The following is a 17163-nucleotide window of genomic DNA, read 5'->3' on the forward strand; positions in this document are numbered from 1 at the left end:
GAATCCCGGTCCGGCGGAGCGGTCGGGAAGGAGGATTGGGAGGTAGAGGCCTGGATAACCAGACTCTCGGGGGTGGGGTGTTGGGACAGGAAACTGGGGTCGCCCGGAGCAGGGCGGTGGCGCCTGGCAACGTTCCTATCCACAGGAGGAACTGTGGAGGGCTTGGACCAGGTGCCCTGCAGAACGTCAGTGAGGGCCTCGTTGAACGGCAGCAGAGGCTCAGTGGAGCTTGCTGAGGTTTGAAGCACCTCAGTGAGGATGTTAGTCCTCACAGCCACGGCAGGCAACTCGAGCCCAAGGGCCTCGGCCGCCTTGCGCAGCACCACAGAAAATGCTGCACCCTCCTCCGAAGCCACGGTCGGAGGAGAAGTGAATCCAGTGTCTGGCGAGGTGTCCAGCCCACTGGCCTCCCCCAGTTCATCTGCCCAGTCCTGAGAAAGCTGTGACTGAACAGCCAGAGGGTCCTCGAACCCCTCCCAGTCGCCCCCTTCTTCCGATTCCTGATAAACAGGAGGAATGATCGGAACCGGACTGTAGAGATGGTAGGACTCAAGCGGCGTCGGATGCGGCGTCGGTGGACGCCGTGCCGGCGCCGGGTCCGGATGAGGGCTAAACTGGGGTGTCGGCGTCAAAGGCGTCGGCGGCGCCGGTGACTGCGTCGGTGGTTCAGGCGTCGGCGCCGGTGGAGGAGTGACTAGGTCAACCGGCGTCGACTGGGGCCCAGGCATGGGCCCCGCGGGGACCTGCGGCGTCGAGACCGGAGTCGTCGACGGCGCCGGGGCCGGAGCCGCCGGCACGCGAGGTCGCCCAGTCGAGTCCGCGGGGCCCGAAGGCGCGCCAGCGGGCGTCGACGGCGGGGCCAGGCTCCTCATGGCCGAGAGGAAGGCACTGATCTCCGCCGGCGCCGCGTCAGCCCCAGGGACCGGAAGGTATGGGGGCGGACGCGGCACCTGCGGCTCCGCCGGAGCCGCGGGGGTGGAACCACCCTGACCCTCGGCCGAGTCGCGCGACCGGCGAGGGGAGTCCGAAGAGCGATGTCGCCTCTTGGACTTCTTTGAGCGTTTGGACTTACCCGACGACTTGGAGCCGGACGATCGATGGCGTCGGCTAGGGCTCCGCGAGCGATCCTTGGACCTCCTCCTGGACCGGGATCGCGCACGACGCGGAGCCGAGTGGCGAAGCTCGAGAAGCTTGCGGGACCGCTCCCGCCTAGCCTTCGAAGTCAGGGCCTGACAGTCGTTGCACGACTCCGCGTCGTGGTCGGGGCCTAAGCAGTAGAGGCACCGGCGGTGGTGATCGGTCACCGACATCAGTCGATGACAATCCTCGCAAGCCTTGAACCCAGGCATCCTACCGGCACCAGATGTCGACAGACCAGGATCAAAAATGATCAAAAAAGATTTAGTCAAAAAAGACTAAAAGGGGTAGCTCTCCCGGATCTGCGCTTACTGGCGCGGAAAAAAGAAGAACTGACGTCAGCGCGCGAGGGCGGCGTCTAAGTACTCCGACGACGTCATCCCGGCGCACGACGCCGACGACGGACGCGGAGCCGCAGACGACGCCTAGCGACGCGCAAGGGGTATTGCTGACGAAAAATCTTCCGGATCCAGTCTGACGCCTGGGGATATTCTAAGGTGAGGAATCTAACTAACGTGTTTCTTTCAGATATATACTTTCTCAGAATGAGATACTTTATATAAATACTTTTGCAATATGCAATTGATTTTTGTAGAAAGTTACAAGTGGTTGCAATAGGCAACACAATTCTAAACACAATAATGCATTGAGTTCAATGGAAGTTTCAAGTTATTTGCCACAGATTACTTTTAGGATTACTTTTGGAATTCCAGGACTGGATCCTAGATTCAGTCCTGGGTCAGTACTTGGAATCAAGTGATAAAAGTCGACTTAATTACTGTGATGATTTTTAGACAATATTTTGATATTTTAAAAGTTGACACAGAAAATATTTTATAGAAAACAGTCAATGATTTCAAGTTGCAGGTATAGTATGTTCTCGTTACTTTTGTAATCCAGTACTGGGTGCCTAGACTCAGTACTGGGTCCTTTATCCAAAACAGGTAAGTAATTCCCTTTTCAGAAATGATACGATTTTTAAAGAATATTAAAAGTTTGCAGAAATTGACAGAAGAAATTTCACAGAAAAACAGTCAATGATTTCCTATGGGAGAAAATTGGGTTACTGGTAAGTACAGTTGAAAGTATTTTTCAGAGACAGTGCTGGGCACCAAGATCCAGCACTGGGAGCTCACTTAAGAGCATGTGGGTATTTTCGTTTTCGTTACTTGGCTGATTTTTGGTGAATATTTTAAGATTTGAAAAGTCCACACAGAAGAAATTTCAGGAAAAAGCCAGTCAATGTTACCCTATGAAGAAAATTGAGTTATTGGTTTAAAGGCAAGTACTCGACTGGCAGAGTTAAGATTCAGGGTCAGGTAGGTACAGTTGGTTCACCCTCAGCGGCACAAGGGCGGCTGGGTGCAGAGAGAGTTAGGCCCAATGTTATCCTATGAGAGGTAGGGGGCCTTGGTTGGTGGCTGCTGACTAGCAGGCCACGCGGCTGTGGGAGCTGGGCTCCTGGTCACTTACTCAGGGCAAGTGGGGGAAGTAGATAGGTGTAGAGATTGCACTGCCAGGGCCACTTGGGCGGCTGGGTGCAGGGTGCTTTTGAGCCTTCGGGCGCTCAATTGATTTCAATGGGAAATCTCCGGTTTAGAAAAAGACTGCAAGCTCGAGGACGAGGATTCTTCAGGTGCCACCACCACTTCGAGAGGTAAGTTGGGTAGTTGGAGGATATGTAGGTACCCTGGGATTGGGCACAGGGGGCCGTGGGGCACCGGGTGCCTTTTGGTGTCGGGAAATCTTACCCTCTGTTGATCGTGGTTGGGGGGGCACCTTGTTCTGAGGCTGCAGGCTTCTTTAAGAGTGTCGAGGGAGGTCCTTGGGTGCCGGACTCCGGGTCACAGTCGCCGTGGGGTCGTCCTCGTGGTCTTTGTTCACTCCGGCACAGGCCAGGCTTGGCTGGTGCAGAGTGTGCTGGGTTCTCGGTTCCGGGCTGCTGCCAGTGATTAGAAGTAGATTATGAGTAGAGCCTCTACTCATGGGAGTCCCAGGGGTTTAGAGTCAAAAGGTAGTCAGGTCCTCCGGGGTTTGCGAGGTAGCTGGCCACAAGAGATGCCGGGTTGGAGCAGGAGCAGGTTCGAGGGTCGACAGGCCGGTAGGGCTGGGGCCAAAGCAGTTGGTGTCTTCCTCTTCTTAGCAGCTGCAGGGCAGGTCTTCATTCTTCTAGCTCTTATTCGGATTTCGGAATCTGGAATCTGGGGAAGGAAGGTTCAGGGTGCCTCTAAATACTAGATTTAGGGGTGTTACAGGTAGGTGAAGGGCATGGACCAATGGGTCCCTGTCCTGGGGTGGGTACACCCCCTATCCTGCCTCTCTCCTGTGGGAGGGGGGGGAAGTAGCCTAGTCCTGATAGGGTAGGGCTTCAAGATGGCGAGAGCCCGGAGATGTGCTTCACCTCGCCTCCCCCACCTGAGGGGTGGGGTTGGCAGGCTGGCACATCCCCTACCCTTAATTGGGGTTTCCGGACAAGCTTCCCACCAGAGTGGGGGGTTGCAGTGGCATGGGGAAGCTCACAGAGGCGGCATGCATTTGAAGCTCCCCCTGGGGGAGGAGATTTAGCACCTCGCCAAGGATGTGCATTATTGCAGGCCCAGGCGAGCAGGGGCTCTCCTACCCAGGGGTCCAGCAACATGTCTGCTGTGTGGCAGCCTAGGCAGCCTCAGAACAGACGTGGATTGTAGGTTAGGTTTTAGGGGCATCTCTAAGATGCCCTCTGGGGTGCTTGGTACATTAAATCCCACACTGGCATCAGTGTGGGTTTAATATGCTGAGAAGTTTGATACCAAACTTCTCAGTCTTCAGTGTTGCCATTATGGTGCTGTGGAGTTCATGTTTGACGAGCTCTCAGCACCATGTACTCTTAAATGGCAGTACTGCACTTACAGTGCCCAGGAATGGACCTGGGTACTGTAGGGGCACAGGGCTCCTGTGCCCACACCATTGGCATAGGGCACGCAGCTAGAGGGATGGCTGATGTATGCCATGGCAGTGTAGGTGATGGGCATGGCACACAGGGATGTGTGCCATGTCGACTCTTTGTTTTGTCTTGCACCCAGACACTCAGCCTGCAAGGGCAGTGTGTGTGTGTAAGGGTATAGGGCCTCTAAGGGTGGCACAATGAGTGCTGCAGCCCTTCGAGGCCTTTCGTGGTCAAAAGGCCCTGGGTACCTAGGGTACCATTTACCAGGGGCTGACATGTGGCCAGGGTTTGCCAATTTGGGTTTTGTGTTTTTAGGGAAGGAACATACCCCTGGGCACCTGATTGGCAGGAGTCCAGGGTACACTCAGTCAAAGTACATTCAGCAATTCAGCAAAAAGTGGGAGCATACCATGCAAGAAAGATGGCACTTTCTCACACCCTCTCCCACAGGAGAGGGGCAAGATAGGTGGTGTATCCACCCCAGGTAAGGGACCCATTGGTCCCTGCCCTTTACCTATCTGTAACACCCCTAAATATAGTATTTAGGGGCACCCTGAACCTTCCTTCCTCAACATTAAATCCCACACTGGCATCAGTGCGGGTTTAATGAGCTGAGAAGTTTGATACCTAACTTCTCAGTCTTCAGTGTTGCCAGCCTGCAAGGGCAGTGTGTGTGTGTGTGTGTGTGTGTGTGTGTGTGTGTGTGTGTGTGTGTGTGTGTGTGTGTGTTAGGGTACAGGGCCTCTAAGGGTGGCACAATGAGTGCTGCAGCCCTTAGAGGCCTTCCCTGGTCACAAGGCCCTGGGTACCTAGGGTACCATTTACCAGGGGCTGACATGTGGCCAGGGTTTGCCAATTTGGGTTTTAGGTTTTTAGGGAAGGAACACCCTGGGCACCTGATTGGCAGGAGTCCAGGGCACACTCAGTCAAAGTACATTCAGCAAAAAGTGGGGGCATACCATGCAAGAAAGATGGCACTTTCTCACAAAGGCCGACACGAAGGCCTGTACCTCGTCTGAAGTCGCGTGCGGGCCTGGAAAGGGTGGGTAGGCCGCAGGCAACAATGGAGGCTCCAACGGAGCCGCGGGTGAGTGACCGCCTGCCCCCTCCACCGCGTCCCGTGACCGGTGAAGGGTAGAGGAAGAGCGACGTCGCTTCTTCGATTTTTTATGGCACCGTGACCCAACTGTCCCCGATTCCGGCGAGCGATGCTGATGGCTCCGTGACCGGTCCCTTGACCTCCCACGGGAGCGGGACCTTGATCGGTGTGGAACCGATTGCCGGACCTCCAACAACTTTCGGGAACGCTCCCGCAAAGCTTTCGGCGCCATGGCCCGACAATCGGGGCACGCCTCGGGGTCATGGGCGCACCCCAAGCAGAAGAGACACGTTGTGCGGGTCCGTTTCCGACATTTTCCGATGGCAGGCCCTACAGGACTTAAACCTGGGCATCCCTATTGGACCAGGAGTCAAGTACTCGACAAAACAAGTTGTCAGAAACCAAGTTAAACTTTTAACTAGGGGTACTGCTTTCTCTCGGATCTGCGCGAAAAAAAAAAAAAAAAAGAACTGAGGTGAGCGCACGTGGGCACGTCTAAGCAGCTCTGACATCATCATCTCGGCGGCTACGATGCCAGCGACGTACGCGGAGCCGTACGCCGACACCTACCTACACGCAGGCGTACTACTGATGAAAACTTTCCGGATCCAGTCTGACGCCTGGGGATATAGGTAAGGAATCTATCACTAACCTGTCTCTTTCAGATAAGTTACATTAATTTTGACTTTGGCATTAAGTTCGGCTTAATGTAACGAGTTGTTTGATACCTTGAAGTGCCAACTTTGGTAGTCCAATTCAGAAGTTAGCACAGTGGAGGGGTGGGCGTGTAACTCTGTACTTGCCAATGGGGCTATCAGACTCTCTCTCGCTCTCTCTCCGTAAAAAGGAAAATTGCAGGATTTTACTGCTACAACATGTTAAACACACTACTTTACTAATATGCTTCAGTCTGCCTTAGGACTTGATAGGCCTTCAGTAGGCATAACTTACACACATTAGAAAGGGAGTTTGGGCTTTATGTAGGAAGCTGGCTCTGTATATACTATACCAAAGTAAGGTAGAGTGTGCACAGTGTCCAGATGGTCTTCAAAGGCTTACAGAGGTAAAAGTAGATAATACCTTACTCTCTATTTGTGGTACTGTGGGCGAGCACTAAGGCTTTATCAGAGGTTAAGGTATTATCTATTTTTACCTCTGTAAAACACAGGCCCTGGGAACCTGATTGGCAGGGACCCAGGCCACATCAAATCAAAGTGCATCAGAAATCTGGCAAAAAATGGGGGGCTTACTGCAACAGAAACCCAGCTTTCTACACACTCCCATTGGCAATAGCCTGAGAGAGTACATCTCAGGCTTCTTCCAAGACGATGGGCAGCACTTGCAAAACTTAATCCCAAATCGTACAGGAATATAGTTTTTTTGAGCTGGGCAGTGGTATTTATAATAGATAATAGGCGCTTGTGGTGAGTGCACCCGGTATTCGTGAGGTTCTAAATCGGTAACGGTGCTAGAGGGTAGGGGAGAACCACTAGCCTCCCTAAAAGATTTGTGGCCAGAGCAACAAAAGTCAAGAGTTGGGGTACCCAAGCACACGTAGAAATAAAGTTTACATAGATTAATACAGCAAGTAAAAATCGTAACACAATAAGTGAATCTCCGTTTCTTTCTTGTAGCTTTCTTCAATTTAATATTCTTGATTCATAGCAATTTCACAGTCTTCACAGTGGTTTCCAAGCCAACACGTGTTTCGTCGCCTCTAGTAATATTGTACATGCGACTTGTTCACGGCTGCACACTGTCTAATTATCAGTATTTAGGGTATGACGATAATTCCGGGTCAAACAGTCATGCGACTGGGGGGGCCCGGTCCTTGTAAGGTAAACAATTTCGATTGGTGGCTGTGCTCAGTATAACAGCAAAGATCCCATCTCCGAGTAGTGGAGAGTATGTGGAGAGTATGTCCGTGATATGAGACTGCCCCCATCCGCGTCTGGCTCCAATTCGGGCCCCCCCCGTCGCATGACTGTATGACCCGGAATTATCGTCATACCCTAAATACTGATAATTAGACAGTGTGCAGCCGTGAACAAGTCGCATGTACAATATTTCTAGAGGCGACGAAACACGTGTTGGCTTGGAAACCACCGTGAAGACTGTGAAATTGCTATGAATCAAGAATATTAAATTGAAGAAAGCTACAAGAAAGAAACGGAGATTCACTTATTGTGTTACGATTTTTTCTTGATGTATTAATCTATGTAAACTTTATTTCTACGTGTGCTTGGGTACCCCAACTCGTACAGGAATATAGGCCCAAAAGGCACCCAATGTTAACCGATCTGGAAACTGCGTCCCCAGGAGCAGGGAGATGGCAGCAGGCATGGCATGGCTTGCACCAGGCCCTGACTAGGACGTCAGTAAGGGCCTCATTAAACAGAAGTAAGAGTTCGGAGGGCACGACTCTCGGCTGAAGCACCTCTGTCAAGACGTTTGACTTGACTGTCACTGAGGGCAGCTGAAGGTCCAAGACCTCAGCTGCCCTACGCACCCACCATAGCAAAAGAGACTTCACCTTCCAAAGCCATGGTAGGAGGAGAGACCAAACTAGTGTCAGGTGAAATGTCTAGCCCACTGGCCTCTGCCAGTTCCTCACACAAGTTGTCCGCATCTAAGGGATGCTGATCAAAAGGGTCCTCAGACCCCTCCGGTCCCTTTCCCACCCCAGGCTTAAGAGTAAAAGGCAGTAGCTCTGCTCCTAAGAGCATGGTTCCGGTCGGCGTCAGAACTAGCATTGAGCAACACCCATCCAGCTCCATGTCGAAAGTCAGGAATGAGGAAGGCGCAGACGGGGCGTCTGCAGTGGAGCAGGCGCTGAGCAAGCTCTGGGATTCTCCAGCTGCTCTACTCTGGTTCCAGCAAGAAAGGATCCATGGGGTGTGACTGGTGCAGAGGGCGAACCTGCCTGTAGGGGTCCAGTGGGGGCTCCTACCAAACCTGTGAGGTACAAAGGCACCCCAGAAGGGCCTGGCCATCCAAATAAGAGGTGCATGACCTCATGAAATTCTTTGAGCTGGGCGGGGGATGCTACGGCTCCTGGAAAATTCGGTAAGTGCGTAGCGGACCCTGAAACAGGCTTTGCTGAAGATCATGGCCTGAAGTGCCGATGTTCCTGTGCCTCGTCGGATAATTTTGACAGGTGCAGTTAAGTCGAAGACCTGATTGACTTCTTGCAGTTTTTGCTTTTGTGGGACTTTCCCCGAATTATCCAGCGACTTGGAGTGCAACAGAGATAGCCGAATGTGGCACTGAGTCTTTCCACACGACCGGATTCTTGACTGTCACGGGGGTCGTCTGACATCGGGCAGCGAGGAGCTTGAGATATTCACGGCACGGCAGTGCTCACAGGTCTAGGAGTCACTGTCATAAGCCAAGCACCACAAACAGGAATCTGTCTGTGATAGGCGCCATATGGCTTGAAACCAGCCAGTTTCTTGGGTAACATCCTCACACCAGGGGAGAAATCTCTCAAAATGACAGAAGGTAGTTCAGAGCTATCAGGCGTGGAAACGACAGAACTGACAGTGTGCATGGGTGATTCCTACAGAGGTATCACGCACATCGCTTGTGGTGCAGTCGACGTGGAGCTGAATAACATCATCTACCGGCAGACAGGGGAATTGCTCAAAAATCTTTTGGATCCAGTCTGATGGCAGGGGATATTCTAAGATAAGGAAACTGCGGCTAGAAGTCTCAATGAGATACAGCAAAGTCGAGTTAGCAGTTTTAAACTGCCCTTCCAGTCGGCAGTTACCGACTGAAAGCCACCTTCTATCTTGCCCCACTCTAAGTGTCACAAGTGCTGTAGTCCTTGAGGGGGTACTCCAACTTGCAGGCCCTGGGCATCCCTGGTACCATATACTAGGGATTTACAAGCAATATAGGCTATGAAAATTCAGTACAAGTCAATCATCCATATACCTTTTTAAGGGTAAGAGCCATTACACCAGTGCATAGTAGGCAAAAATGGGGCAAAAAGAGGGGTTGAACCTGCAAAAAGCTAGTTTCCTCACACAAAGTATGTCTTTGTACAATGCATCCATGCCGCAATAAAATAATAAAATACCTAGCATGCCCGGGAGAGTTAGACTGGTTGTTCCCTGGAAGAATAATCTTTTTGGTTCATAGGCGATACAGGAATGCCAAGACATCTGTCTCAAGCTCGCTGTGCCTCAAGAGACTCAAGCTGCACTTCACGGATAAGATGCACAGAGGCCAAAAGGCTTTTGGAATTGCTTAGAGGGGATGCAGCCTAGCAGTTTACATGAAACTGACCCTTTTGAGGCCAGACCAACACAGACCTACATACAGCGGATTGTACAATTGAATATTGCCACCTAGAATATCGTGGTACAATAATATTGACGACAGAATATGGAGGGCAGTTAGGGCACTATAGATTTGCAATTGTTATCTCAACCTCTTTGTACCTTGAAGATATATGTCCCACATAGGTATATACAAGCGGAGTTGGGTAAAGAAAATCTAGACCTTCTTACCCGACATTATTTTTTTCAATATTTTGTTTGCGATATTGTGTCCGATCTGTATTCCGGGGTCGATATTCAGGAGGCACACCCTTACGGCTTGCTTAGGTTTTTAATGCCACAGACAAGCTAAAAATAATTAAATGTAAAGAGCCTTGCCCTAAAGAGATTACCAATGCTTCAAACTGACTCAAGCATTTCTATGCATCATTCATGTATGTAAAAGAAATACTTTTGTGGGCCATGCTTTTGCTTTATCTGTGACCGAATATGCCTGAAAAGGACAAGAGTCGAGTGAGGAATATAATTATTAAGGGTGATTTAAACTGCTTATTTTCTGGGAAACTACTCTCAATTCTACAAAAATTTCTTGAAATTACCGTTTTAGAACAGAATGCGGCTTTTTTTTTTCCATGGCTTATTTTGGACATTCACACATTTTCTGCACAACTGAGTGCCCCTCCAGGCAAAAAATTAATGAGTTTCAGATCACGTGAAATCTAGAAATTAAGCAAGCTTCACCCTGCATAATTAAAATTTCGCCCAGTCCTAACAATTATACAGAAACATAGGATTGGTGTATAAAGCCTGGGGCAACCATGCAACCCTATAAATCATGTTGTCGCATGTGTCTTTAGAAACAGTGAAGACGTAAGCAGTGAGTGGGTCACCTCCAGAGCCACAGTTTTCCTCATCGCTGCCATCCATGCAGTCTGCATCAGCATCACAGCGCCAGCGGTGTGGGATACAGTGCCCATTGTAGCACTTGAACTGGTCTGCATCACAGCGCAAGTCACAGTCTTTCTGTAATGTGAGAGAGAAAGGGATAAGAGATAATGTACCTCAGACATGTTGCACCAACAGCTTAGGGCAGCAGTTCTCTACTATCCTGGTGACAATAGCCAATTTACAATTTTCTGAACCCCAAGATCATTTTTTGCTTTTCTTTACAGTTTGAGGGATTTTAAATCAATTGTCCCTGTTAGCAACGCCTTTATAATACACATTTTGTTTGGATGATCAATTATGTATTCTCTTTTCAGATGGTGGAAAACAGTTGAAAATAATCGTGTGAAAGATAGTGGAAAAGGAGACCATTTTCTTTAAGAATTATGCCAGGTAAAGCCCCATTTTAGAATGTCATCACCAGTAACTACATGAGGTCCTCATCCTAGAATTTCTATGCATTTCATAAGTAGGTGGGAGAGACTTCTTTTCTTCTTATTTAACCACATGCTTCTACAATCTGATTTCAAATTTTAACTGTTGCACAACAGATGGACTTCTATCGGTTTGCCAGAAAATTCTTTGTAGCATTAACCAATACTGCAAGTTAAGGTACTCTATTGTAATGTCGGATAGAGTACCCGGCCGGAGGTAAGGTGTTAATTCTATCCACAGCTCTTTGATCAAGTCCACATCTCAAAAATCTGCAGATTACCTTCTTGAATTGCTGAGTGGATCATGGAGGAGCACATGTTTTGCTCTTTTGTTGATTTATTTTTTTCCCATATGAGTATCTCATCAATCTGCTTTCTCTTTTCAGACTTCTGAGTCAGCAAGGGCTGCTCTTACTGTGAGACCTTTCCTAGGTGCAAATTTGGGAAAGTTGAAGAACGCATATAGGAAACTGGCTCTATATATGCTACACCAAAATGAGGTAAAGTGTGTATAGAGTCCAGGTGACCCCAGAAGTAGGCAGAGGGTAAAGTTAGATAGAACCTTATTCTCTATTTGTGGTAGAGTGGTCGAGCAGTAAGGCAGTATCAGAGGACAGTGTTAAGTATTTGATGTACACACTCAGTCAGCAAATGAAGTCACACACTCAAGAACTGAACTCTAGGCCAATTATTTTTGTATAAAAAATATACTGTTGTTTTATTTTTAGATCCAAGCAGGCCTGGCACAGGTAAGCTTTAAATACTTTACCTTAATAAGTTGCTGAATGTAGAACAGTTTGAAAATGCAATAGGAATTGTCCTTTGTTTGATTTACATGGGATGCAGTAGGTTGCAATACTTAGCAAATACAGTACATTGAAATGTATAGGCTTTTTCAGTAAATTACAGGTAAGTTACTTTTTACGTTACTTTTCTAACCCAGTGCTGGATACCTAGATTCAGCACTGGGACATTTCCTGTAAATAGGTAAGAAAATACGTTTTGATTATTCGTGCGATTTTTAAAGAATATTTTTAGATTTCAAAACTCCACACTTAGAAACTTTTTGGAAGAAAATTGTCAATGTTATCCTACGGAGGAAAAACAGGTTATCAGTTCACAGGTAAGTTATCGACTGTGGGAGTTAAAGTTCTGGGGTTAGACTCAGGGGTCCCCCAGAGTCAGTGATGCACTCTTGTTGCACACTCAGCTGCACTAGGGTGGCCGGGTGGAGAGTGTTGAGGACCAATGTTATCCAATGGGGGATAGGGGGCCTCCGGTTGGTGGCTGCTGCCAAGCAGGCTACTGGGCTGTGAGAGCAAAGCTCCTAGGGTATAGGTCAGGGCAAATGGGGAAATTAAGTAGCACAAAATGTGCACCTCAGAGGCACTAGGGCGGTAGAGTGCAGGGTGCTGTTTCGAGGTCAGGTGCCCTGTTGTTTTCAATGGAGAACCTCCGGTTTGCAAAAGTACTGCAGGCAGTGAGACGAAGGACGTCTGGGTGCGACCAACACTTCGAGAGGTAAGTTGGGAAGTTAAGGGTTGGTTAGGCACTGCTGGTTTGGGCACACAAGGCCGTGGGGCGTCGGGTGCAGGGGTGTCTTTTGGGGTCGGACATTCTTACCAGCTCCGGGTCGCGGTTAGGGGGGGACTTCTGGATTTATGCTGCAGGCGTCGGCTGGAGGCTTGAGGAAGGTCAGGGGTTGCCGGATCTCGGGTCAGGATCGCCGGGGTGACCTCCTCGTGGTGTTTTTCCACTCGAGCTCGGGCCGGGTTCGGCGGGTGCAGAGTGGGCTAGATTCGCGGTCTCCGGCTGCTGCTAGAGGTTGCAGTTGAACAGGGAGAAGCAGTCTTTGAAAGTGAAGGCAGGCAGGTTCTCTGTAGTTTTTGAGGTTGCTGGCTGCAGGACACACCGGGATTTGGCAGGAGCAGGTTCAAGGGGAGACAGGCCTGTAGGACTGGGGCCAAGTCAGTGGGCGTCTTCCTCTTGCTAGCTGGCTGCATGGCTGTTCGGTCCTTCTTTTCTTCTTGTTGTTTCTGGATCTGAGGAAGCAAGGTTCGGGGTGCCCCCTAAATACTAGATTTAGGGGCGTTACAGGTGGATAAAGGACAGGGAACAATGGGCCCCTTCCCTGGGGTGGGCACACCTGTTATTGTGCCACAATAAGCCTGTCCCTGGTTGGTTGGGTCCCCCCGTCCGTAAGATGGCGGGGACTCAGTTGTGCTTCACCTCGCCTCCCCCACCTGAGGGGTGGAGTTGGCAGAGGCGGGCACACCTCTCTCCTTCCCCTTCGTGAACCCTGCCCATCCTGGGGGGAGGAGGCTTGGTACCACGTCCCAGGATGTGCATTGTTTCAGGCCCCAGAGAGCAGCAGTCTCCGAACCAGGGGTCCAGAAACATGTCTGGTGGTGGCAGCCTGCACAGCCACTCAGTCAGGTCACTGGGAGTTGGTCGAGTTTCAGTGTGGGTTTAATGTGCTGAGAAGTTTGATACCAAACTTCCCAGTCTTCAGTGCAGCCATTATGGTGCTGTGGAGTTAGTAATGACAACCTCCCAGCACCATATACTCTTAATGGCAGCACTGCACTTACAGGGCCCAGGAATGGACCTGGGCACTGTAGGAGTACAGGGATCATGCACCCGTACCCTCACCACTGGCATAGGGCACCCAGCTAGAGGGGTGACTGATGTGTGCCAGGGCAGTGGTTTGTGGCCATGGCACACAGGGATGTGGGCCATGTTGTCTCTTTGCTTTGTTCAGCACCCAGACACTCAGCCTGAAAAGGCAGTGTGTGTGTGCCAGGGTACAGGGCCTCTAAGGGTGGCACAATTGGTGCTGCAGCCCTTAGGAGCCTTCTCTGGTCACAGAGCCCTGGGTATATGGGGTACCATTTACCAGGGACCTACCTGTGGCCAGAGCTGTCAATTGGGTTTTGTTTTAGGGAAAGAACACAGGCCCTGGGGTCCTGATTGGCAGGGCCCCAGAGTACTTCAAGTCAAAAAGCATCAGTAGTCTGGCAACAGAAGAAAAAGGGGGGGATGGGGTTTACTGCAACAGAAACTCACTTTCTCACACATAACCCCTGAGAATTTACCCTAAAAATCAAGGCAAGACCCAGCCGCATTTAAGGGGTCAATCAATATGATGAGGTATGAAGTTAGGAGTGGTCGCTGCTACTAAGTCTGGTCATTACTTTTGGTATGTCCAAGTATCAGTGACCCAAGCTATGTCAATTTGATGGTTGGCTATAAAGTAAAAAATTTCAAAATGATGCTTTATCAGGGATCTGGCATTTAAAAGAGCACACTTAATCATTTCTTCAATGGAATAGACTGTAGAGATACCAGGAGCTGGGCAATCTTCGCTATAGCGCTTCCCATTTAGCCCAAAAAAGCTGATGTGCAGATTAGTGCTGTATTCTGAACAACAGTGCCAGGGTATAAACATCCCCATACCGTACCATTGGTGTTCAGTTCCAGAAGTGCTACCCTGGAGTAAGTAATTCTCGATGGGGAATGGGAGCCAAAACTGGCAGGGGGGCTGGCGCTGGCGTGAGCACAGAAGGGCACAGACGGGCTTGCCTTTGGCACACCGGCGGCGTGGACGCACTTCCTGCAGCACTTAAATCCCCCTCTGGACTAGTAGGTGTGGCCCAGATACAGGCGCTGTGACTAGGCTGTGTGAGCCTCAGGTGGGATGGGGTACCCAGAAATGAAGAATTAATTGGGGCACGAGACCACATAAGAAATCTGCTTTGATATTCAAACCCAGGGCCAAAGCAGCACTCCCGTAAGCCCTTGCAAGGGCTTTCAAATCTGCATATTGGCTTTCTAGTGCTCCAAGAGTGAGCAGGGACACCACAGCATTGTTTTAGTAAGCTTGGTGGGCTGCAAGAGTACAGGAGCCCCACTCCCCAGAATCTGTTCTACAAAAAAACTTACGTTTCCCATGGGGTAGATTTTACTAATGTGGCGACAACACGACAAAGCCGGTTGGTTGACCTTTTTGAGGAGGACACCCACTTATATGGTGATATGGCATCCAGTATAGGTGGGAGTTTAGTGAAGTTAGGGGTGTGGCATGATATGAGGTTGTCACCAAAGGTACTTCCACCTACCTGATTGTAATTATTTGTAATTTCAGGTATAGCATTTAGTTGCATGTGTAAAAAAAGTATATTTCTTTTTTATAAGAAAAAGCATTGACTGGACACAAATGTATTGATTTTCTGTTTATCAGCAAGCAGGGGCTACAAGGCCACATCTCCTCCCCTGCGTAAGCCTTAGACTGCTCTGCTTGGCCATTCTGGGACAGTTAAGTGCTACAATGGTTTACTTCAAAAGTGAGGACTTATTATTAAAAAGGATCACTTCCTTGGCAACTAATAACCCAATGTCTTGCAGCTCCCTTTGAAACTAAACCTATTGTTGAGGGTAGAAAACATAAAACACTTATTTTTACTACTCCCAGCAGTGGGAATGGCTGGAATGTACAATATTTATGTCACAGGTAGTCCATGTGAGGAAATGGAGTGTATTGTATGGTGTGGTTTTGTGACCTCACCGGGAAATACACTACAAACACCTTTAGAACCACTAATATTTTGTGATCAAACCTTAACTCAACCCTGGGTGGCTGTGGAGTAGAGCAGGCAGGCTTACACAATGCAACAAGTCTAAAACATTTGAACAGTACCAAAACAACTAAAGAAAAAATAAACGAGACACTCAAGAAATCCGACACAAATTTATAAAAATAGATTCGATTTTTATGTAATTTTTTTAATCCAAACAAAAAAGATCCACCAGAAGGTTTCGGAGAAACAGAAGTTACAAGGTATAGTAATTCAACACTTTTTACTTGACGATAAACAAGCACTGGCTAATTCAACAAACAAATACTTTAGGCGATCAACTACATAGCTGCCAAGGTTTCAGATAACTATGTGTGACATTTATAAAAAGTCAGTGTAATTATGAGTGACATTTCAACGACTATGAGCGACACTTTCTCCTGAGCAAAATCAAGCAATGAAGATGGGGAAAACACAAATATCAGAAATTACGCACATTTGACTAACGAGAAACTCTAAGATCTTGTAACTGTTGCACAGCACAAAAATTGAAGGGTACTAGCATAGTATCCAGTAACTCACAGCGATCCTCAAACACTTTTGTGATTTGCATGCTAGAGTGACATTCTTTGCAGCAGAGATATTAACCCTCTGCAATAGAACAAGCAGAGTGAGCTGCCAGTAGACAAATCTACGACCTTCGAACAGGAACGTTTACGGACAGCAGCATCAATTTTAAGTCTCTGAGTCACAACAATTCTACTGCTGCACCTAACTGGGGAAAAGGCCTTCTGCCGATTTGTTGATGCTGATGTGTCTCTGTGATTCACGGTCACACTCACTGGCTGCAGACACAGCTGCTGTAGTGTAGCTAAGATGAGATTGAAATCTGTATCACAAGACGGATGGTGAGAAGAGCTGCTTATGGATGGAGTAGAGTCAGTGATGGCACCGCTATTTTGAGAGCTGTGCCGTGTGCCTTTAAAAGACACTTGCTGCGGCAACAAACGATGGATGGTATGCTGAATGATTCAAACATTCACCCCAGTCAAGAGATCTGGGTTAAATCCATCATTCTTTTGCACACTACGCCACCCCAGTTTAGACCCAGCCATATGTAAATCAGTCTTGACCCTGCTCCTCATGGGAACAGTTCAGATTTTTGCATTTAAAAGACACTCAGCACCTGCTCTCAGACTCACTGTGACCAGACAACGCCACACCAAACCCCACAACAGGGCAGCCACACATGTCGAGGTCAAATAATTGTTGTCCTAATTTAACTTCAGCGTGGGGCAGCAGCAATAATTCCGGAGGGCCTGGGCCGGCAGGAAATTTTAAATATCCTGCCACAGCCTGCGCCTGAAGGTGCCTAGTCCATCCTCCCTGTTATCATTGATTAATTGTTGACACTCGAAGTACGTCCAGGTGACCGACTTGAGAGGCACCAGAGGCCCCATTCTGGGGCTGGAGATTATAGGAAAAACTGCACAGAGGTCATTCCAACGCCCATAAATAATGTTTCTCCGGCATTCAGAACAAAAGCCCAAAGCCCGGACGCCAAAATGTCACTGTCAGTGACACAGGCGGTAGCACCTAATTTGTAAGAAATACACTCAGCAACAAGGAAGGTGCCATCCCAGAATAATTTGGTTTGCTGATGCAACGAACTACAGGCCACATTGCAGTCGTGGCGCTGTTGGGTCAACTTGGCTGCTAATCATTACAGTGAGTTAGCTGAGCCCAGACCACAGCGGCAACA

At 49.0% G+C, this 17163-nt stretch overlaps 1 protein-coding gene across 2 annotated transcripts in view; it reads right to left on the reverse strand.

The window, feature by feature from the left end:
• Positions 1–17163, reverse strand: part of LRP1 (LDL receptor related protein 1) — a 1298976-nt gene that overhangs the window by 246648 nt on the left and 1035165 nt on the right. For both annotated transcript variants that reach the window (XM_085654639.1, XM_085654638.1), the window contains exon 70: positions 10339–10471. In XM_085654639.1, coding sequence (XP_085510765.1) covers positions 10339–10471 — 133 coding nt within the window. The remainder of the gene's footprint in view (positions 1–10338; positions 10472–17163) is intronic.

The sequence above is a fragment of the Triturus cristatus genome, chromosome 4_1, assembly GCF_964204655.1.
Source record: "Triturus cristatus chromosome 4_1, aTriCri1.1, whole genome shotgun sequence".
NCBI classification, from domain to species: domain Eukaryota; kingdom Metazoa; phylum Chordata; class Amphibia; order Caudata; family Salamandridae; genus Triturus; species Triturus cristatus.